General features: G+C 48.2%; 1 protein-coding gene across 1 annotated transcript in view; it reads left to right on the top strand.

Annotated features, from left to right (window-relative positions):
• Positions 1-22,413, top strand: part of EPHX2 (epoxide hydrolase 2) — a 100,618-nt gene that overhangs the window by 25,417 nt on the left and 52,788 nt on the right. The window contains exons 8-10 of the mRNA XM_074946759.1: positions 3,485-3,563; positions 6,661-6,695; positions 7,481-7,507. Coding sequence (XP_074802860.1) covers positions 3,485-3,563; positions 6,661-6,695; positions 7,481-7,507 — 141 coding nt within the window. The remainder of the gene's footprint in view (positions 1-3,484; positions 3,564-6,660; positions 6,696-7,480; positions 7,508-22,413) is intronic.

The raw sequence follows: 22,413 nt of genomic DNA, 5'->3' as shown, positions 1-22,413 counted from the left end.
AACTTGCCCTGGCCAGACTCAGAGCAATAACAGACTGTCCTGGCCCAGCAATGCTCCGGCAGGTGGTAATTACCGGGTGTTGGTGGGAAGTCCCCTGAGCACATGATTTGGACTGAAGCCCCAATGAGATCTGCTGAGCGACAGTCTTGGCACGCGGCTCTAGGTGTTCAGTGACCTGCCTGCTTCCCGAGAGGGGCTGGGAGCAGCAAGCGAAGGCATAGTGCTAAGTGCTGCAGGGCACTACCTTGTCCTCTCCGCTTGGCCCCTCGCTTCTGCCCTATCTCCCCACACTGCTATGCCAGCCTGGGGCCTACACTCAGCTCTGCTGGGCCACCTGTAGCAGCCTCTTGTGGCCAGCGCTCGCTTCGCAGGCACCCTACTGCCTCTGTGAGCTCTCATGTTGGGTCTCTTAAACTCCACACAGTCTCTCTTGTGGCTGACCGCGCCTCACCCGGGGCTGGCTTAACACAAGTGATTCCCACAGTCCTCAGGGGCCCACGGCCACCATGGTAACCCAAGAGTTCAGACCTGGTCCTGGTTGATCTGCCACACAGGGAGCTCTCCCTCTGTCCCAGGCTGCTCCACCCGAAGCCGCCAGTTCCAGGGTCTGGCGTGGCTTCCTTCTCCTGTCAGCCACACCCTCCTCCCACGCCTTCCTGCCTGGAGCCCTTCCTGCTTTGGCAGGCCGCTCACAGGCCCTAGCTGGCTGGAGCCTCAGGTTTCTGGCTCTGACTTCCAAACCGCCTGGTACTGGGGTCTTCCCTGCAGGAGCCTCTCGTAAGTTCTGCAGTTTTCCTGAGCTTCCCCCTTCACTGCAGCCAGCTGCTGCCCTTGATAGGTAATTACCTGGTCCGACCCAGCAGGGCCACTTTAGTGAGCAAGGTTGGCTAGCTCCAGGCCCTCCGGCCCTGAAGGGTCAAGCCACCCTGTTGCAGCACCTCAGTCCTGCTCTGCAGCCCCCTGCTATAGCCTGTCTGGGCTCCACACCTCTCTCACTGATTTCCCCCCTCTCCCACTTGTGACCTGCAACGTACCCCACCAGTCCAATCCTGAGGAGTTTGTTCACTAAGGATCAATATAAACAACTATCACAAGTATGTAGGGACAAAATTAGAAAGGCCACGCCACAAAACGAGATCAAACTAGCTAGAGACATAAAGAATAACAAGAAAATATTCTACAACTACATTAGAAGCAAGGCAAAGACCAAGGACAGGGTAGGCCCGTTACTCAATGAGGGGGGGGAAAAACAATAACAGAAAATGTGGAAATGGCAGAAGTGCTAAATTACTTTTTTTGTTTCAGTTTTCACCAAAAGGTTAGTAGCGATTGGACATCTAACATAGTGAATGCCAGTGAAAAGGGGGTAGGATCAGAGGTTAAAATAGGGAAAGAGGAAGTTAAAAATTATTTAGACAAGGTAGATGTCTTCAAGTCACCAGGGCCTGATGAAATGCATCCTAGAATACTCAAAGAGGTGACTGAGGAGGTATCTGAGCTATTAGTGATAATCTTTGAAAAGTCATGGGAGACTGGAGAGATTCCAGCAGACTGGAAAGGGGCAAATATAGTGCCAATCATAAAAGGGGAATAAGGACAACCCAGGGAATTACCGACCAGCCCGCTTAACTTTAGTACCAGGAAAGATAATAGAGCAAATAATCAATCAGTTTCCGAACGCCTAGAAGATAGTGTGATAAATAAGTCACCATGAATTTGTCAAGAACAAATCATGTTAAACCAACCTAATAGTTTTCTTTGACAAGGTAACAAGCCTTCTAGATGGGGGAAGCGGTAGATGTGGTATATCTTGACTTTAGTAAGGCTTTTGATACTGTCTCGCATGACCTTCTCCTAAACAAACTAGGAAAACATAACCTAGATGGAGCTACTATAAGATGGGTGCATAACTGGTTGGAAAACCGTTCCCAGAGAGTAATCATCAGTGGTTCACAATCATGCTGGAAGGACATAACGAGTGGGGTCCCACAGGGATCAGTTTTGGTCTGATTCTGTTCAATATCTTCATCAATGATTTAGATAATGGCATAGGGAGTACACTTATAAACTTTGCAGATGATACCAAGCTGGGAGGGGTTGCAAGTTCTTTGGAGTTTAGGATTAAAATTTAAAATGATCTGGACAAATTGGAGAAATGGTCTGAAGTAAATAGGATGAAATTCAATAAGGACAAATGCAAAGTACTCCACTTAGGGAGGAACAATCAGTTGCACGCATACAAAATGGGAAATGACTGCCTAGGAAGGAGTACTGTGGAAAGGGATCTGGGGGTCATAGTGCATCACAAGCTAAATATGAGCCAACAGTTTAATACTATTGCAAAAAAAGAAACATCATTCTGGGATGTATTAGCAGGAGTGCTGTAAGCAAGACACAAGAAGTCATTCTTCTGCTCTACTCCACGTTGATTAGGCCTCAGCTGGAGTATTGTGTCCAGTTCTGGGCGCCATGTTTCAGGAAAGATGTGGACAAACTGGAGAAAGTCCAGAGAAGAGCAACAAAAATGATTAAAGGTCTAGAAAACACGATCTATGGGAGAAGATTGAAAAAAATGGGTTTGTTTAGTCTGGAGAAGAGAAGACTGAGGCAGGACATGATCACAGTTTTCAAGTACATAACAAGTTGTTACAAGGAGGAAGAAGAGAAATTGTTCTTCTTATCCTCTGAGGATAGGACAAGAAGCAATGGGCTTAAATTGCAGCAAGGGCAGTTTAGGTTGGACGTTAGGGTGGTTAAGCACTGGAATAAATTTGCCTAGGGAGGTTGTGGAATCTCCATCATTGGAGGTTTTAAAGAACAGATCAGACAAACACCTGTCGGGGATGGTCTAGTTATTGCATAGTTCTGCCTTGAGTGCAGGGGACTGGACTAGACCTCTCGAGGTCCCTTCCAGTCCTACGCTTCTGTGATTCTATGACCCAAAGCACGTTTTTGAACCCACAGCCAAGAGGTGATTGTGCACAAATGAGCTCTGCTGCCCAGCCCTCTTTCCCTCTCGCTGATTGAATGTCTAGTATGATGTTCACGTTCCACCTCTAACCCCCGAGGAATCTCTGCCCTGATACAGGGTTTATTCTCTTGGTCTCAGCCTCTGGAATTTGCCTTGGCCTGAATCGGAATGCCAGTGCACCACATAAGGCACCTTTACTCTTTAGTGGCTGACTTTCTCGTTCTTGTCTTGTTCTGACTGTGGTGCTAACTGGCTTGGATTGTCTTGCCCAGTGTTTGCCTGGCTACAAAGATTTGCAGAACAGTGTCTGTTGTCATTCTTATGCCCCTTCCAGCATATGGAATTCATGTGGCATCTTAGCTTTTGTGACTGATGTTTCATAGTAGCTATAGTGACGGATGCTAAAAGGGGACAGTTCAAATAAATGGAAGTCCACTTCCCCGCTGTGGGTGAGCTACAGCAGATGCACGTCTGTTTCCCCAGGTCACGTGTTTCTTTATATTTCTGCTCTAGATCCCTGCTTTGGCTGAGGCTGGCTTCCGGGTCCTGGCTTTGGATATGAAAGGCTACGGAGATTCCACTGCTCCCCCAGGTCAGTCGAGTTTCACATCCTCTCCTCCTCCCTTCAGCAACAAAGGGCAGAGATAAATTGCTCCGCCACCTTCTGGCGTGTCTGTTTGGGTTGGGTCCTTAGCTAGGAGTATTGTGGTGAAGTTGAGGCTGAACATTGGGTAGAATTCACTCTTGGGTAGAATTGACTCTTGGTGAGAACTATTTAGGCTGCAGGAGTCTCCGAAGGGAAGTAGTGAAAGCCCTGGTTCTTGGGAGAATGTCCTGTCCTTTGCTAAAGTTCCTGGGACTATAGGGACTGTAGGGAAGAATTGCACCCTTGCAGGGAGAAGAACCGGATAGTCTCCTGGTGTGATTTGAGCTCACCCTGGGAATCTATTCCTTCTAGTGTTTGTCTAAGAAGTGGCTTGGAGTTGAAATGCTTCCAAAGCAGGGAAAGTAAATACAAAAGCCTCCCAGTGTTTACCTGGTGTCAAGGAAGAAACCACCTGGCGTGTCAGTTATAAAAGTGCTGTTTACGACACTGGACTGTTTCAGGCTGTCTTATTTTAATTTTCTGTCTCTTTCCACCCCTGGCACAACCTTGATGTGAACTTGCCCACAGGATGCCTTGGGAGAATAGCTCAAGAAGAGGTGGCTTGGCTGTAGATACCCAAGTTGCCCCTTTAACTTCTAAGCTGAGCAGGGTCAGGCTTGGTTGGCACTTGAATAGGAAACCTTATAAGAAAACCCAAGGTGGTGATCTTCCTTGACCCATTCCATCCTTGGCCTTGGCTGCGGCTGCCAACAAGTGGTGGTGTTCCGTAGGGAGAACGCCCTGGCTGCTGACAGCTAACACCCTCTTTCCTTGCATGAACTACCCAACAGCTGCTAGATGTCAGTGACTTTATCACTACCAGCCTGGGCTGGATTTGAACCAGCAAACTAGGAGCGAGAGGCTCTGTCCCCCGTTAACGATCCCCTGAGTCATCTGGAAGCCTGGGGAATGAGGGATCATTGGAGCCATCCAGGCCTGATGAATAGCAATGACAGTGCAGCACACACTCCCCTGTCCCAAGGCAGGAGGAGCTGAGTGGTGTGGCTAGCTGGTAGAGTGGGTTTGTTATTGCCACCCTCCCTACCCTGCTTGCCTGAGTCTTCCCCTGCATGGCTCTACTACAGAGGCTGGGCATCTGGCTGGGATCCCCAGAGCCCTCCTAACCTGCTGGTTCTAACTGGGTTTTGGTCCAGGCTGTAACCACATTGTTATGCAATATCTGTGTCAAGCCAAATAGCTTTCTCTTGTACAGTGCATCTTCGTTTTTGCTTCAGGGCATTCGCGCACGACTTTGAGAGTGAACATCGAGGCGGGCTGGGAAGGGAAGGGCTGGGGAGCTGGTGGTACAAGGCCCTGTGAAATGCCATTGCTAATCTTGAGGCCTGATCGAAGCAGCAGCCCTCACTGCTTTGTGCTCTGTTAATTTAATACCGTTTCACTATGAACGTTGCTGTGGTGCCCACAATGGACCAGAGGCCAGATTGACACAGGTATTTCGGCACCTAAAGATGCAGAGAGGCACCTAACTCACTTAGGCACTTTTGTAAGTCCTGTTTGGCGCCTCTTTGTCTTCAGGCACCTAAATCTGGCCCTGGGTGCTTTCCAAACCTAGCGAAGCAGAGAAGAACATCAGCCCAAGGAGTCTGCAGTCTAAGGTCTGGGGGAAAAGGGATACTACATACAAGTGATCAGGAGGGCCATGTCAGTTCCCTTTTCTGCAGCTGCCTCTACCTAGGTTCTGCCAGTGCCCGCTGTCCTCTTTAATGGCTACCCCGAGCCCACTTCCTTCCAACACCCCATGTTTCCCAGCCCCCTCACATCTGCTCATTGAGTTACACCCACTGCCATGTTTATTGGTAGATCTAAGGCCAGAAGGGACAATGCCGGTCCTCTCCCCTACACCAGCTGTAGACTCTCGCCAGCTGGCTGGTTCCCTCCTCAAGCCCAATAACCGGTGGTTGAACTGACGAGTTCCTTTTTAATATCGTTGGAAAATACTCATTTGCTTCCTGTGGTAAAGTATCCCGTCACTCTCAACGTTGTTTAAATCAGGCCAGCACATCTGAGCTGCTTGCCTAGGAACTGGTTGAGCACAGCTGGGGCATTTTTCCAGAGGGCTTTTATGTCTGGACAGAGAGTGGATGTGGGGGAGCCAACCCCTGCTGGTGCACGGGGAGCAGCTCCTGTAAGGTCACTGCAGTTAATTTCTTTCCTGTGGTAGGTACAAAGGCCTTGGTTTTCCTAGGATCACAGTCAGCAGGGGTTGGGGACCATAGTACACTCTTGATATGTATTGGTTTCTGCAGGGTCTGGTGCCGACATGTGATCTCTGCTCCTGTTGGTCCAGATTAGCCCTGACCCATTTGTTGTTAGAGCTCCTTGATGCTTTTTTTTGCAAGACTTTCTAATCTTTGTTTCCCTCTACCTAGTTCCTTATAGCACCGTTCATCGCTCTAGTCGCTGAGTGGCTCTGGCTGCTGGTGCCCTGGTCATAGTCCAGCTTGGGAAGTGACAGTACCTGCTGTCTCCTTAAATCCCCCCTGTAGTTACTCCTCAATCCTCCACAGCAGGGCTTACAGGAGGAGACTTCAGAATTTGTTTCAGGAGGGCTTCTTGTTTTACCTTGCAGGCAGAGAGAGCTTTTTCATGATACCGCCTCCTGCCCTTGAATCTGAAATCGGATCAGCACATCCTTCTGCTGTGCCAGGCCTCTAATCCTGAACCCCAAAGCACTTGACAAACTGCCATAGAAGGATCATTCGGATCATTCCCCCTCCCCCCCCCGCACCTGCTGCCACCACCACTAACGTGCACCCACTTCTGGGGTTGAACCCAGCAGCCGTACTTCATCAGTGTCCCAGAGCAGGCCTATGGAAATCCTAGGGACAATCCCATTTTCCCCCCCCCCCCCTTTTAAAGACAGTGCAGTGGCTGATGAGATGAATCCTGGTGTGTACTGAACTTTTGTAGAGCTGGTGGGAGCCAGGGGGCCGCAGCCTGGTACATGGCAGATTTAGAATGTTAAAAAATTAAATGGAAAGGCACTTAACTGAGCTCAATAATTAATTTTTGTTGTTTGCAGACATAGAAGAATATTCCCAGGAAGAAATATGCAAGGTAGGAGACTGTGTCCTAATTTCTGTTTGTGACCTAGGTCTGTGTGTATTATGGAGCTCCCTAGTTAAGGTTCTGACCCGGGTGCGTCTCTGGACGGTAGAAAAGGGTACAGGATGGGGTGGGAGAACAAAGGCAGTTCCATGGCTGCTGTTTCCAACTTGGGGGACCTGTGCTATTAAACTTAGTTCAGCAAGGAGTGCAGTATAAATCCGACTCTCTGCTTAGTGGTTTGCAGTGTCGTACAGTGAAGCTTGCTCTTCTTCTGCCAGGCTACACGCAACACCGCAGATCCTGGAAGGAAAGGCTCCCTCATGCCAGGATGAGGTCTCCTTGTTGTATAATCTTCATTAGTAGTGACAGTGACACTGAGGGGCAAAGATCAGGGCCCATTGTGCGAAGCACTGCATGGACATAGTGAGAGAGTCCCTGCCCCAAAGGTCTAAAAAGACAAAATGTTATCCCCATCTTATAGATGGGGAACTTCAGCATAATTGTGACCTCTTGTAGGCACACAGGGGCTCTGGTTGAGCTGGCAATTTGAATCCAAATCCCCTGAATGCCAGCCCAGTGTCTCCCTCCCAGACCATCCTTCCTATCTAATCTTAAACAGAGGGCTTGGAGTACAGGGCCTTGACCTTGTAGGGATGGGGAGGTGTATTGGATCTCAGGTGACTTTGGAGATTTTAGTAAAGGCAAACAGCCTTCTGTAACCTGTTGGCACTTAAGATAGCGACATGTTCATGGCTAAGAAATCTGATTATCTGTTTCTTTTTTCCCCCTCACAGGATCTTGTGGTTTTCCTGGACAAACTGGTGAGAAACCCCCTGTGGCTATGTTTTTCCTTTGCTCAGTGTACAGAGGTGTACAAATCCAAATGGTGGAATTGGTTTGGGCCACAGCCAGAGATCCTGGGGAAAAGCATTATGAGATGTGTAACTTGTACCCACCGTTCCTCCTTGTTCAATGTTACCCTAGACTTGCTGGGAACAGAAATTGCCAGGGAGAGACGAGAGATGATGGAAATGCCTGTAAAGCTTTATCTCTTGTAATCTTGAATTAAAGTGGGGGAGAGAAGATGAAAGGCAGATCCCTGGTGACTCGCTGAGCAGCTGGAGTGGATGGTTTAATTCTGCCTCTTGGCTAAGATCAAACCTATTATTAGTTTAATATCTGATACAGCCTCTGCTGGGAGATATTGCTGTGCTTGCCTAAGAGATGAAGGCAGTGATTGCAGTCTCTTCTCTCTTCTTACAGCAATTAACCTGTAGAATTGTTGCATTAGACTAGCTCAGCATAAGTTCTTGGGCTTTGCTTTTTATTAACTGCAGAAGTAAATGGTTCCCTGGGCTGATGGAGAAGAGAGGGGGCTGTGTGGATGAAGGGAAGGATGTTACTATCTTATAGAGGACATGCAAAGAATGGCAGACTTGTGGTACGTTCCCCTCGGGTCACTGTGTGGGTATGTCTGTGCTGGGAGCATGATTCCCAGCTTGAGTAGGCAGATGAGCTAGCTCTGTCCAAGCCAGTGCACTAAAAATAGCAGTACAGCTGGGGGGTAGCGTGGCTGGTGGGTTGGGCTAGCCAGCCAAGTATGTACCCAGGGGTTCTGGGCTGGTTTGTACTCCGGCAGCTAGCCTGTACTGCTGCCCGTGCTATTCCCAGCTCCACTTCTCTTTTCAGCACGCTTGCTCGAGCAGAGCTAGTACATGGCTGCCCGCTCAAGCTGGAAAGCATGCCCCCAGCTGCAGGGTAGACACCCTGTGTCTTTCAAGGGGCAGGTAATCCACGCAGGAGCTTGCGCAGCTCGAGACTGTAAGAGCTTCAGCATCCAGCTACTGGGGAATCCCCAGCCATTTTCTCTCTCCTGGCTTTGTGAAGAAGTGGCTTGCTTTAAGTGGGTTCCTGCACTAGCCTTTCGCTTCTAGAGAACTGCGCTGATTTATTCAGATGAAGGTTGCAAATGAAACGCGTTTGGTCCCTGTGGACTGCTTAGAAGAAGGACGCTCAATTTACGAGATCACTGTACAGTTTGGAAGAGTAACCTGGCAGTTCCTCTAGAAGCTGGAATAACAGGGCATGTTTCAATCATCACTAGCGAGAGGGTGCCAGCGAGTGGCGGCGTGGGAGGACTTCAGTATGGAGAGAAATGGACAAGCCTGGGACTGATACATCTACAGAGGAGATTTAATAAGAGGGAAACATGGTAGCTGTTAACAAAGCAATGAATTGTATCGGACTGGTGAATTGAGTGCTCCTGGTTTTCCTTCCCTCCATGGAAAAGAGGCAGTTAGAGAAACTAAAAGGCAAACATTTAAAACTTGATGAAAGGAAATGTCTTTTTACATAATTAACCTGCAGAACTTGCTGTAACTAGGTGTCGGGGGGCCAAGAATTGAGGACCATGTTTAAGAGAAATCAAAATCATTGTGGATACTGTGAACAGAGTAGCCCAGCTAGAAGAAGGTATTTAAACAGTCTTGGGGTGTAAGCCACCCGCTTGCTGCCGTGAGCTGAGAAAAAAGATAGGTAGGTTATTCCACAGGGATCCTTGCATATTTTTCTGAAGCATTTATTACTGGACACTGTAGCGAACAGGACGCTGGACTTAGATGGGCCCTGATCTCATTCTGTCTGGAATTCATTCAGTATGTCATTAGCCGGTCGGTTGATCCACCTCTCATTCACTTACGTGCAAATCCTGTCTCGCTGCCCTTCGGTGATGGAGAACGCTTTTCCCTTTGACACATGGGCGGTTGCGCAGCAAATGACAAGGTCAGCAGCTTGACACCTCTTGTATTAAATAATATACCCTCCTGGCACCACTGGGGCCATTCATCTGCCTTGACAATATAATTAGGACAGTGTTTAGTGGCTTCCATCCCATTGAAAGACTAGAATCAATCCCTACTCCTTTAAATGAGATGACCAGTGTCTGGGGTGGGGGGGAGAGTAGTGACACAGGCATATGTCAGTATCTGTTGGGGTTTTTCCCTGCTATATCCTGGAACATCTTCCAAGAGAGCTAGCCTAGCCTGAAGTGCTGTCCTGCTCTGTAAAGAGACTGTTTTTGTTTTTTTTAACAAAAACCCAGGGGGTAGGGGGGGCTTCTTCAGCAGCTCTGCTGTATGTTGGCATCAGAATTGCAGCTGACCCTCATGACAGTGCTTCTTGCTTCACTCCTGAGAGCCCCACAGGGCCTGGTTACAGGCGAGTGAACTGCAGTGTGTTCTTCCTTGTGCCTTAGCAGAATGGTCTCCTAGCTTCTGCTCACAGAGCCCCACTTGGTGACATCCGTGCAAACCCACTGACGGTCATACAGCTCCACTGAGGGACCAGTTTGGTCCCCAGAACCTGCATTATGGGGGATGAGGCACAAAAGAAGAGGAGCCCGGAGTGACCCCGATCCCAGGTGGATTGGAAAAGCCAGTCTCAGACTGTGTGTGTGTTTGACCAGTTGCTGAGACCATAAATGCAGCAGCCCCACCACGCTACTTCTAGACATCTCTGAAATGGAGAGGGAGGATGAAGGAATTGCTGTGCTTGTGTACTCCAGCTGGTGTATAACCTGATGAGTGACAGAAGTCTCAGAAATATCCTGCCAGCTGATGGGCAAACTTGCTGCCAACCTTTATTTTCAGGAATAGCGTAGCTTGCGTGCTTCCAAATCGTAAGTCTCTCCCCACAGCCCCGGTGCTCTCTGAAGCTTCTCTTCCTATTGCGTTTAAGCTGTCTGTTCTCATCCCTGCGGGTCTGCACATCTTAGCCTGCATTTCTGATCTTACTGCTCCGTTCCCCACGTTGCCTTCGTCCTGCCGGTAGGACATGTCCCCTTCTTTATCCTTCTCCTGCTCATGTATCTGTGCCTTCTTCCACAACGGAACCCACCATCTTCTCCCCAAAGATGTGGAGGCCAGAAGGGATGGTTCCAACCATCTCCTGCATACGACAGGCTGCAGAATTTCCCCTAGTGTTTACTGCACCATGCCCAAGGATTTCAGGTTTAAGAGGTCTAATCTCTATTAAGACTCCAATTGATGGAGAGTCCATCCCATCCGTTGGGGAGGTGCTCCAATGGCTAATGACCCTCCTTGTTGAAAATGTGCATCTTGTTTCAAGTTTGAAATTAACGAGCTGAGATGCAGTGGCTGGGAGCTAAATTCTGCCTTTATCCGCTCAATTAAAGAGCCTTCTAGTAACAGACTCCTCCATGCAGCAGCTGAGGGTTGCAATTTTCAACTTACGGCTTGTTCTTCATTTTTGTTGCCACAACTTTAACAGTTAAATTTAAAAAATCATTGAATCATAGAACTGGAAGGGATCTCGAGAGGTCATCTAGTCCAGTCCCCTGCACTCAAGGCAGGACTAAGCATTATCTAGACCATCCCTAACAGGTGTTTGTCTAACCTGCTCTTAAAAATCCACAATGGTGGAGACTCCGCAACTTCCCTAGGTAATTTATTCCAGCGCCTAACCACCCTGACAGTTGGAAAGTTTTTCCTAATGTCCAACTTAAACCGCCCTTGCTACAATTTAAGCCCATTGCTTCTTGTCCTATCCTCAGAGGTTAAGGAGAACAATTTTTTCCCCTTCTCCTTGAAACAACCTTTTATGTCCTTGAAAACTGTTATCATGTTCCCTCTGTCTTCTCTTCTCCAGACTAAACAAACCAAAATTTTTTCAATCTTCCCTCATAGGTCATGTTTTCTAGCCCTTTGATCATTTTTGTTGCTCTTCTCTGGACTCTCTCCAATTTGTCCACATCTTTCTTGAAATGTGGTGCCCAGAACTGGACACAATACTCCAGTTGAAGCCTAATCAGTGCGGAGTAGAGCAGAAGAATTACTTCTTGTGTCTTGCTTACAATACTCCTGCTAATACATCCCAGAATGATATTTGCTTTTTTTGCAACAGCTCATATCATATCTGACTCATATCTAGCTTGTGGTCCACTATGACTTTCCGCAGTACTCCTTCCGAGGCAGTCATTTCCCATTTTGTTTGTGTGCAGCTGATTGTTCCTCCCTAAGTGGAGTACTTTGCCTTTGTCCTTATTGAATTTCATCCTAATTACTTCATACCATTTCTCCAGTTTTTCCAGATCATTTTGAATTTTAATCCTATCCTCCAAAGCGCTTGCAACCCCTCCCAGCTTGGTATCGTCCACAAACTTTATAAGTGTACCCTCTATGCCATTATCTAAATCATTGATGATATTGAACAGAGCCAGACCCAGAACTGATCCGTGCAGGACCCCACTTGTTATACCCTTCCAGCATGACTGTGAACCACTGGTAACTACTCTCTGGGAATGATTTTCTAACCATTTATGCACCCACCTTCTAGTAGCTCCATCTAGGTTGTGTTTTCCTAGTTTGTTTATGAGATGGTCATGCGAGACAGTATCAAAAGCCTTACTAATGTCAAGATATACCACATCTACCGCTTCCCCCCCATCCACAAGGGTTGTTACCCTGTCATGTAAGTCTGTATTTGAAGAGATTTCCTTATTCCTTTTCACTCTGCTTGGGAAGTAAATAACAATCCTCTGGCACACATCCCCTCAATGGTTCAGGATCCATAAGTGGGATGCAGAACACGGCATAGCCATCTCCAAGAGGGCAGTACAGCATTCCCTAATGCCATGCTAGGCCATTAGTCCAACAGTGAGCCAGACTGGTTATGACTGTCTGTGAGACTTAGCTGTTCCCTGGAGGATTCCCATCCAGGTACTGGTCCAGCCTCTCTCTCTCCATTTTGTGAGATGTGCCGCTTCTCGTGCCGTGATCAAGTCATGGCTGCCGGCTAGCTCTCAAAAGCGCTTGGCTTTCTCCAAGCTCATCTATTATTTCCAACGAGCCTATGGGGAGCGGACGGGATGGCATCTCATGCTGCAGGCGGCTGGGCCATTGCTGTGGGTGAAAGCAGCCATTTCCTTGCAGGGTGAGGAGTTCTGATGACTCGGTTGAACCTGCAGGGGATTATAGTTTGCCCAATTGCAGAGCTTCTCCGTCAGCGTCTTCTTTCTCTGTGGGGGGAGAGCTGGAAATGCAGGCAGGGGTCACCAAGAAGCCTGCTCTGCATCTTGGAAGAAGTTCTGGGTGGTTAGCGCCTGCCTTGTGGGTAAACGTGGGACGGGAAGGAGCCCTGCTGAGCTCTACGACCAGCAGGGCTTGAGGGCTTATTTCATCTTTGATCAGGACTCTCGTTAAGGCTGGGGAAGGCATTGCGGACTTGGCTCCCCAGGTGTGTGAGTGCAGAGCATTTCAGAAGGCCTCTGTCGTCGCCCTGGGGTACTATGCAACCCGTTTTTCCCGCTTCCAGTGGAAAACAAAAAAATGAAACTGAAGGGGAAAGGCCGGCTCTTAAGAGCTGGCCTGAGCTTCAGGAGGCCAAGGAGCACTTTCCACCTGGTTGTGGGGGGAAGAATCGCAGTTGTGTGTGAAATTTCTTCCCGGCTAACTGGACACCGACACTAAAGCGGCGATCAAGGGGTTGGCACTAGAATAATGTCGTTTTTTGCTGCCAAAGTCACAAGTTCAAAGCTGCCCCTGCTCCGCGGGAGATGAAAGTTATCTGGTTGTTTGAAGGCCAATGGGTTGATGGCCTGTGTGCAGTCCTGGCTGGACCAGTAGCTGCATTGCCCAAAATGTCCGTTGCAACTGATGCAAACTGGGCTTCCGTTCTCAGCAGCAGCCTGGGATTGAATGAGACTGAACTGCCCCTCTTAGCCCTAAAGGCAGTATTTCCAGGTCAGGGTTTGGACCTGCTACCTGGGGAGTGGGCAGTGCAGGTGGTGAGCCTGCCCTGTGAATGAAAGACTCCAAGGCTGCCAGGCTGGCATCTTCCATCAGTGAGAACTTCACCTTATAATCAGAGAGCATCAAAAATAGTGAAGACTTCAGAAAGAAGGGAATGGTCTTGGATCTTGGGGAGGAAGGTTGGCTTTGCGGTTAAGGATTTGATTGGGACTCGGGAGCTCCTGGGTTCAATTTCTTGGTGTGACCTTGGACAGCTCACTAGGGTTATGCCTACGCTGCAGTGGAAGGTGTGATTGTAATGTGGGTTGGTACACTGGTGCTAGCGTTAATCGAGCAGACACAGGTAACAATCCCAGCATGGACAAGGCCTCAGCGGAACACGGGGGCTTCCACGGTGCCCATCCATTTTACCGACACTACAGCCATGCAGCTGCCTCAGGGTGTGGGAGAGGCTTGGGGGCCTGTGCCTTGCCCCAGCCCCCGTGATGGCCTTTCCTGTCCTGCAGCCCCTTCAGCTAGGAAAACTTGCTTTAATGCATCAGTCACAGCAACCTTGCCTGGGGGAGCTGCCTGCTGTGGGCATGGGGAGGGAGCTGGTCTGAGAGCGCGAAGCCTCGTAGCCTTTGTGCGGAACCATTCAGGGCTGGTCTCTGAAGCTGCTGTCCCTCCCTCCCTCTTAGCAGGCGGCTCTGTGGCAGAAGAGGGAGCATGTTCTTTGACTCCAGTTAGCTCACAGAGGCTGAACTCCTCATTGAGTGAAGGCTCCATGCCTCGCTGTGGAAAATTGCTCCAGCCTAACCATGGTGGTCGTCTCCGGCTGTGCGTCTTCTCTCTAAGGGTGCCTGCCACTTGGTGCCCTCTGTGGAATGGAAACCCCCCTCATCTTCCACCCCCGCAGTGCTGAGTCTGGGATTAATAAATTGCCGTGGCAACCGGTGAAGAAGCAGGCAGCACGGGAGGCGGGGAGGGGGAGCAGGCCGGTGGTTTTAGTGCTTCCAGCAAAAAAGGGATTGGGCTTTTTGCTCGCCTCAGCTGCACAAGCGTGGCTCATCATGTTCCCCTTTCCATCCGGGAGCAGGGTGAGACAGTGTGTGTCCTAAACAAGGAGATGCCGACAGGGACCTGTTAAGAATTCAGGGCTTGGTGTGCTGTAACAGTGGGGCTCGCCCTGTCTGCTGATGTCCTGTCAGCTGCTCATGACAGACTGCTGGGGCCAGGATTTCTGATTTTCTATTTAAGGACTGAAAGGACCATTAGGATCATCAGCAGGGGATACCACAGGTGCAGGGCAGCCCACAGAGAAGGTGATCAAGTGCTTCCATCGACCTAGCTACCATCAGATGGGGAGATTAATTTCCAAGGACAACACAACCTTCCCTGCGTCCACACTCCGGGCTTGTAGCAGCATACCTACAGCAGCACCCGTAGCGCAGACCTGGCCTAAGTCTTATTGATTAAGGCCAGAAGGGACCAAAGATAATCTAGTCAGACTTTCTGTGTATCACAGGCTGACGAAGTTCATCGTTAATCCTGTACTGAGCCCAGAATCTCATAGAAATTACTGTTGCTATTGATATTGCATGTAAACCCTGCAAAGCGATCCTGGCCTGGAGGAGTGGAAAAAATGTTGGAAAGCGGGGTGGGTGATCTCAAATACCAGATCTAGATCTAAACTTCAGTCCGTATCTGTGCTTGGAAGACAGGATCAGAACTCAAAATGATCTTGACAACCTGTAGAAATGGTCTGAATTACATGGGATGAAATTCAGTAAGGATAAATACAAAGCACTACCCGTAGGAAGGAGAAGAATCAATTAGAATCGTAGGACTGGAAGGGACCTTGAGAGGTCATCTAGTGCAGTCCCCTGCACTCATGGCAGGACTAAGTATTATCTAGACCATCCCTAACAGGTGTTTGTCTACCTTTCTCTTTAAAATCTCCAAATGATGGAGATTCCACAACCTCCCTAGGCAATTTATTCCAATGCTTAACCAGGTGCTTTGACAGGTTTTCTTAATATCCAGCCTAAACCTCCCTTTCTGCAATTTAAGCCCATTGCTTCTTGTCCTGTCCTCAGAGGTTCAGAAGAACAATTTTTCTCCCTCCTCCTTGTAACAACCTTTTATGTACTTGAAAACTGTTATCATGTCCCTTCTCAGTCTTCTCTTCTCCAGACTAAACAAACCCAATTTTTTTCAGTCTTCCCTCATAGGGAGGTTGTGGAAGCTCCATCATCGGAGATTTTTAAGAGCAGTTTAGAGAAACACCTGTCAGGGATGGTCTAGACAATACCTAGCCCTGCAGTGAGTCCAGGGGACTGAACTAGATGACCTCTTGAGGTCTCCTCCAGCCCTACGTTTTTATGATTCTTGGAGACTAGATTCCAGAATCATTGCCACAGACACCAGTGGGGGGAATCAGTGATCATGTAACTGGAGAGAATAGAAACCAAAGAAGTGGGCTCACAACTGGTGACCAAGAGGGGAAAGAGAACCAGGGGATGTTCACTCTTTCAAAGTATCAGTTCTCAGATACGTTGCAAGTCAGCTACTGAGGTTCCTGTTTCTGACGGGATGGAATGGAAAGCTACAGTGTACCCACCTGATGAGCATCCTGGTGGTAAAAAGCAAGCAGCTACCAAGAAAGATTCTTCAACCGTCCTAAGAAGCCAGTCGTCATCGGTGGAGGTGAGCAGACAGATTTCAGAGAGAGACACAAAGACAACAGGACTGTGTGCTGTCTCCCTGGAGGGAAGACACAGGATTGCGAAGTCATTTGGTAAGTCTCCAGTCATGGTGATACACACTGGAACCAATGATATGGCATCATGTGGAACTATACAGATTATTGAACACTTCAAGGATCTTGGAGGGGAGCAGAAGAGGAGGAAAACCCAAGTGATCTCTTTCTTGTGGGACTGGAAGGATCTCTGAGAAGAAGGCAGAAAATACTGGAGATGAACTATTGTCTGCATGGCTGGTATGAAGTGAGAGGGTTGGTGGAGAGGGGCCACATTCCAGTGAAAGAAGGGCCTGTATATCATGGGTGGGGGGATGCTAGTCTCAGTTGGAGACTAGCTGGAGCAGCCAGGAACATATTAAACTAACAGGGAGCATGCTAAGGAGGCAAATGAGGTCCACGCTCAAACTCAGTGTCGAAAACAGATTGCACCAATGTGGCAAAGGATGTGAAGAGAATGTTTTTTCAGTTGCTTTTATACCAGTGGCAGGAGGCTGGATAACAAGCAAGAAGAATGGGAAAGTGTCATTAAGAAGAAATTTGATGATATTAGCGCTGTGATGGGACAATTAACATGCCCTTTACAGTTTCTAATAATTATAGATGGAGATTTTCTAACACAAGGTATTGAACCAGCATGAGGTAATCTCTGTTTTGGACCTCGTTATGATGGATACAGAATTCGTCACTGGCAAGCAGGATGGGTAATTATAGGCTGGTTAGCCTGAAATCAATTCCATGACAAATAATGGAAAAGCTGATATGGGATTCAACTGATAGAGGATTAAGCATAGGAAGAGAATTAATGCCAGTCAGTGCGGCTTTATGGAAAATACAGCTCGTCAAACCTGATTTCATTCTTTGGTTATAAGTTTGGTTGATAAATGTAATTGCATAGATGTAATATACTTAGATTTCTGTAACATGGTTGATTTCTTACCGTATGACATTCTGGGTAAAAAATTAACCCTATACAATTTCGACCATGCACACATTGAGTGGACTAAGAGCTGTCTAATTGATGGATCTCAAATGACACTAACGAGGGTGTTTCTAGTGGGGTTATGCAAGGATTGGGACTAGGCCTCATGCTGCTGAATGTTTTCATCAACGATCTGGCAGTAAATACAAAATCACGACTTGTAAAATTTGCCGCTGACCTGAAGATTGATGGAAGGGTAAATGATCAGGACAGGGAAGTTAGCACAATCTCGATCACATGGGAAGCTGGGCCCATTCAAGCAAAATGTGACTTGAATTCAACCAAATGCAATATTATACATGTAGGAGTAAAGAAGGGGGACGGGGGGAGGACTGTATCCTAGAAAGAAAAGATGCTGAGGAAAATTTCAGGATCCCCCAGTGGGATGTGGTGGCAGAAAAGGGCTAATGCAATCCTTGCGGGGGTGAATGGGAGTGGTGAGTAGGAGCAGAGAGATGATTCTACCTCGGTCTGCTGCACCGGTGAGACTGGCGCTGGAATACTGCAGCTAGTTCTGGTGAGCACATTTTAAAAAGGATGTTGACATATTGGTGATGGAGCAGAGAAGAGCAACACAGAAACTGAATGGCTGGAGGCCGTGCCTTCTCGTGAGGGGCTTAAAGAGCTGAATTTATTTAAAAAAAAAAAAAAAAAAAAAAGGAAATTCAGGTGTGACTTGATTACAGTGTAAAGTAAATACCAGGTACTGAGGCTCTTTAACCTAGTGGAGAAAGGCAGAGCAAGAGCCAATGGCTGGAAGCTGAAACCAGACCATTTCCAATTGGAAATAAGGCAGATTTTTACCACTGTGGGTGATTAATTATTGGTACAGACTACCAGAGGACGTGGTGGATTCCCCCCATCTCTTTAACTCTTCATATCAAGACTTGGCTGCCTTTCTGGAAGATTTGCTTTAGCCAAACACAACAATATAAAACCTAATTCTTGTACAGCATTATTTTTATCAGCAGATCTCCAGGCGCTTTACAAAAGAGGTGTCATTATCTGCCCGCGACAGGTTATTGGGCTCAGTACATGGGTGACTGGGTGAAATTTAATGGCCTGTGTGGCAAAGCAGGACAGACTAGATGAGCACATGGTCCCTCTTGGCCATCAACTCTATGAATCTTACGGAACTTATAGCTGGAAATGAGCTGGCTCCACCAGCTCTTTGAGCAGATCTAGATTCAAATTCTTCTTCCTGGGGCTTCTCTAGGTGAAAGTCTTAAGGTTTTGTGGGAGTTTTCAGGCAGCTTCGGTATAGTTCAAAAAGCAAAGTGCTGGGATAACAATTGTGCCGGGGGGTGGGGGGTGTGTGTGTCAGAGTTAAGGTTTTTAAAAAATATTTATCTTTCTTGTGTTCCTTCCCATTACCATAGTATCGAGTGCTTCACAATCTGTAATGTATTCATCCCCACAGCACCCCTGGGAGGTAGGGGAGGCTGTTATCCCCATAACACAGGGTACATCTACACAGCAACTTGACACCCAGGGCCGGCTGGTGCCAGCCGGCTCGGGCTCACACTGCAGAACTGTTTCACTGCTGTGTAGACTTCCGGACCTGGGTTGGAGCCTGGGCCCTAGGACCCTGCAAGGTGAGAGGGTCCCGGAGCTCGGACTCTAGCTGGAGCCCGGAAATCTACACAGCAATGAAACAGCCCCGCGAGCTCCAGCCGGCTGGCATGGGCCTGCCGTGGGTTTGTAGTTGCTGTGTTGACGTACCCTAAGGCACAGAGAGACTTGACCAAGGTCACAAAGGAAGTCTGTGGCAGAGCAAGGAATTGAACCCTGGTCCTCCTAACTCCTAGGCTAGTGTCCTAACCATTGGACTCTACTTCCCTCAGTGAATGGTTTTTCTGTCTAGACTTTTTAAACTAACGTCTGAACTGCTGGGGATTTATCTAAATTACCTTGACTGCACGTATCTGTTGTTTAATGCTGACACTTGACACACTTGATGTCTGATTACTTTGTTTCTTGGCAGCCTTAACTTGGAGAGTGTATTGACCCTGCATATGTGCTTATAGGGCTGAGCTGTCATGTCTTCTGTTGGGCAAATTGATCAGAATTCCCTACACTGAACATAAGTTCTGGCCTGGCCTTTGTGCCCCTCATTCCGAGGGTTGGTTTGTCCTGTCATGGCGTTATAATTAATCCCCTTTGTTTTCAGTTTAAACTGATTTTTACCGAAAAATGCCCAGGTTTTACAAAAAGTATTATTCATTTTTTTCTGATTTTTTCACCCTACTTTTGTATCATTCAAATAGATAAAAATAACTTGGTTTTATTAGGAAAATACAATACTGCATGAGATACGTATTTCGATAATACATGTGTATATGCCAGGGGTGGGCAAACTTTTTGGCCCGAGGGCCACATCTGAGTGGGAAAATTGCTTGCAGGGCCATGAATGTAGGGCTGGTGCAGGAGGGAGTGCGGGGTGTGGGAGGGGGTGCGGTGTGCAGGAAGGGGGTCAGGGAAAGGGGGTGGGGCAGAGGAGGGGTGCGGCGTGTACAAGGGGGCTCAGGGAAGGGGGTTGGGGTGCAGGAGGGGGTGCACAGTGTGGGAGGGGACTCAGGGCAGTAGGGCAGGGAGGGCTGCGGAGTGTGGGAGGGGGCTCAGGGCAGGGGGTTGGGGTGCAGGAGGGGTGCAGAGTGCTGCAGGGGGCTGGGGTGCAGACAGGGAGCTCAGGGCAGGGAGTTGGTCTGCAGGAGGGGTGTGGGGTGTGCTTCCGAGAGCGGCGCGGGGCTCATGGGGGTGGCAATCCCATGGGCTGGATCCAAAGCCCCAAGGGGCCAGATCTGGCCCGGGAGCCGTAGTTTGAAGGGACTCTAACTAGATAGGAACAGCCCTCTGCACAGTGGGGCTATGCTTAATCTTCATAAACACAGCACACCAGTGAGCCTCAACCCTCACCTGGAGGGACCACTTCTCTGGCCAAGAGGTGAACGCACTCGCCCTGGCCTATTCAATCCCTGACCACCTCTCTGAGGCTGCCAACAAAAGGGACCAACAGCAGTGATAGTTTTTGTGATGCAGACACCTGCCTGCTTGGTGGGTCTGGGCTGAGATCTGCCAAACTCATGTCACACAGGCGTGCATTACACCATTATTCCTTTGTGCTAACAGGGCAGTGGTACCCGCAAGGGACACCCATTTACTTAGATTGTAAAATCTTTGGGGGCAGGGGCTATCTTTCTGTTTGTACAGCACCTGGCACAGTGGGGTCCTGAACCATGCCTTGGGGCCCCTAAGCAGTACTGCAGGGTACTGTATACCCAAAATATTTTACTGGGACCAGTGCTCTTCAGCATATTCATATATGATCTGGAAAAGGGTGAGCAGTGAGGTGGCAAAGTTTGCAGATCATACAAAATTACTCAAGACAATTAAGTCCAAAGCAGACTGTGAAGTTTTAGAAAGGGATCTCACAAAACTGGGTGACTGGGCAACAAAATGGTGGATGAAACTTCATGTTGATAAATCCAAAGTAATGCACATTGGAGAACATAATTCCAACTATACATACAAGCTGATGGGGTCTAAATTAACTCTTAGCATTTAAGAAAGAGATCTTGGAGTCACTGTGGATAGTTCTCCGAAAACATCGGCTCAGTGCAGCGGCCGTCAAAAAAGCGAACAATGTTAGGAACCATTAGAAAGAGATGGACGACGAGACAGAAAATGTCATAATGCGACAATACAAATCCATGGTACCTTGAACAGTTTTGGTTGCCCCATCTCTAAAAAGATATATTAGAATTGGAAAAGATACAGAGAAAGGCAACAAAAATGATTAGGGGCATGGAACAGCTTCCTTATGAGGAGAGATTAAAAAGACGGACTTCTCAGCTTGGAAAAGAGACATCTAAGAGGGGATACGATAGAGGTCTATAAAATCATGATTGGTGTGGAGAAAATGAATAAGGAAGTGTTGTTTACTTCTTCAAACAACACAAGAGCCAGGGATCACCCAATGAAATTAATATGCAGCAGGTTTAAAACAAACAAAAGGAAGTATTTCTTCACACAACGCACAGTCAACCTATGGAACTCCTTGCCAGAGGGTGTTGTGAAGGCCAAACTATAACTGGGTTCAAAAAACAATTAGATAAGTTCATGAAGGATAGGTCCATCAGTTAGCCAAGATGATCAGGGATGCAACCCCATGCTCTGAGTGTCCCTAGTCTCTGTTTGCCAAAAGCTGGGACTGGACGACAGGGGAGGGATCACTCAATAATTGCCCTGTTCTGGTCATTCCTTCTGAAACACCTGGCACTGGCCACTGTCAGAAGACCGGAGACTGGGCTCGATGGACCATTGGTCTGACCCAATGTGGCCACTCCTATGTTACGTTATTGATAAGACTATGAGAACAGTGTCACCATAGATTGTAAACATGTCCCCCGGATGGCAGTCCCCATCCTGCAGTGCATAGGGAAATGTGACTGCGGGGCATGTTTGTGCCCTCGACAGCAAAGACTCCAAGGAAATGCCACTCACCCTCCAGCAGCTACAGCCACTCGCTCCCAATAGATAAAATGTTTGCCATCCTCTGTACGTTTCTGAGCAGAAGGCAGCCATTGCCACAGATCTGAACGTGGCCATGGCCCTGCCCCAAAATGTCTCTTAATTGTGTCTAATTTTGCTGGAGTAAGGCTCCCCTCTATTGAGAAAAGGTTCAGAGGAAACAAAGTATCAGGGGGTAGCCATGTTAGTCTGTATCTGCAAAAACAACAGGGAGTCTGGTGGCACCTTAAAGACTAACTGATTTATTTGGGTATAAGCTTTCGTGGATAAAAACCCCACTTCTCTCTCCAACTGCTCATCGTAATTTTCTCTTCCCCGGACTTCGGGCCTATTGTGAGCAAGTGCACTCTAAGGAATGCCACGGCTAGGGTTCTCGCTGCGGCTAGGGTTATTTGATCAGGCTATGCCCGTTTTAAAACTTCATCGTGTCCGGAGGTTTGCTGGCCATGTGTATATTTGAAAACACCTTGTGCCTTTTGGGAACAACTCTGTTCTTTTTCATTTCAAGGAGCTGGAAGAGTCCGCTCTTCCTGTCCGCGGTGGGTTTGATCCTGTGAGGTGCTGAACACCTGCTACTCCTGTTTGTGCTCATTGTGAGTGAGGGGTCGGCCGCACCTCTTAGGATTGGGTCCTTATTTATGGCCGTCATGAAACAAGGAGTCATGTAAGTTTTGGAAGGTGGGTATGGTGACCTGGTCTTCCAAGTAT

The sequence above is a fragment of the Natator depressus genome, chromosome 3 (genome assembly GCF_965152275.1).
Source record: "Natator depressus isolate rNatDep1 chromosome 3, rNatDep2.hap1, whole genome shotgun sequence".
Lineage (NCBI taxonomy): Eukaryota > Metazoa > Chordata > Testudines > Cheloniidae > Natator > Natator depressus.
Note: the sequence above shows the minus strand (reverse complement) of the source record. Positions and strands in the feature narration are given on the sequence as shown.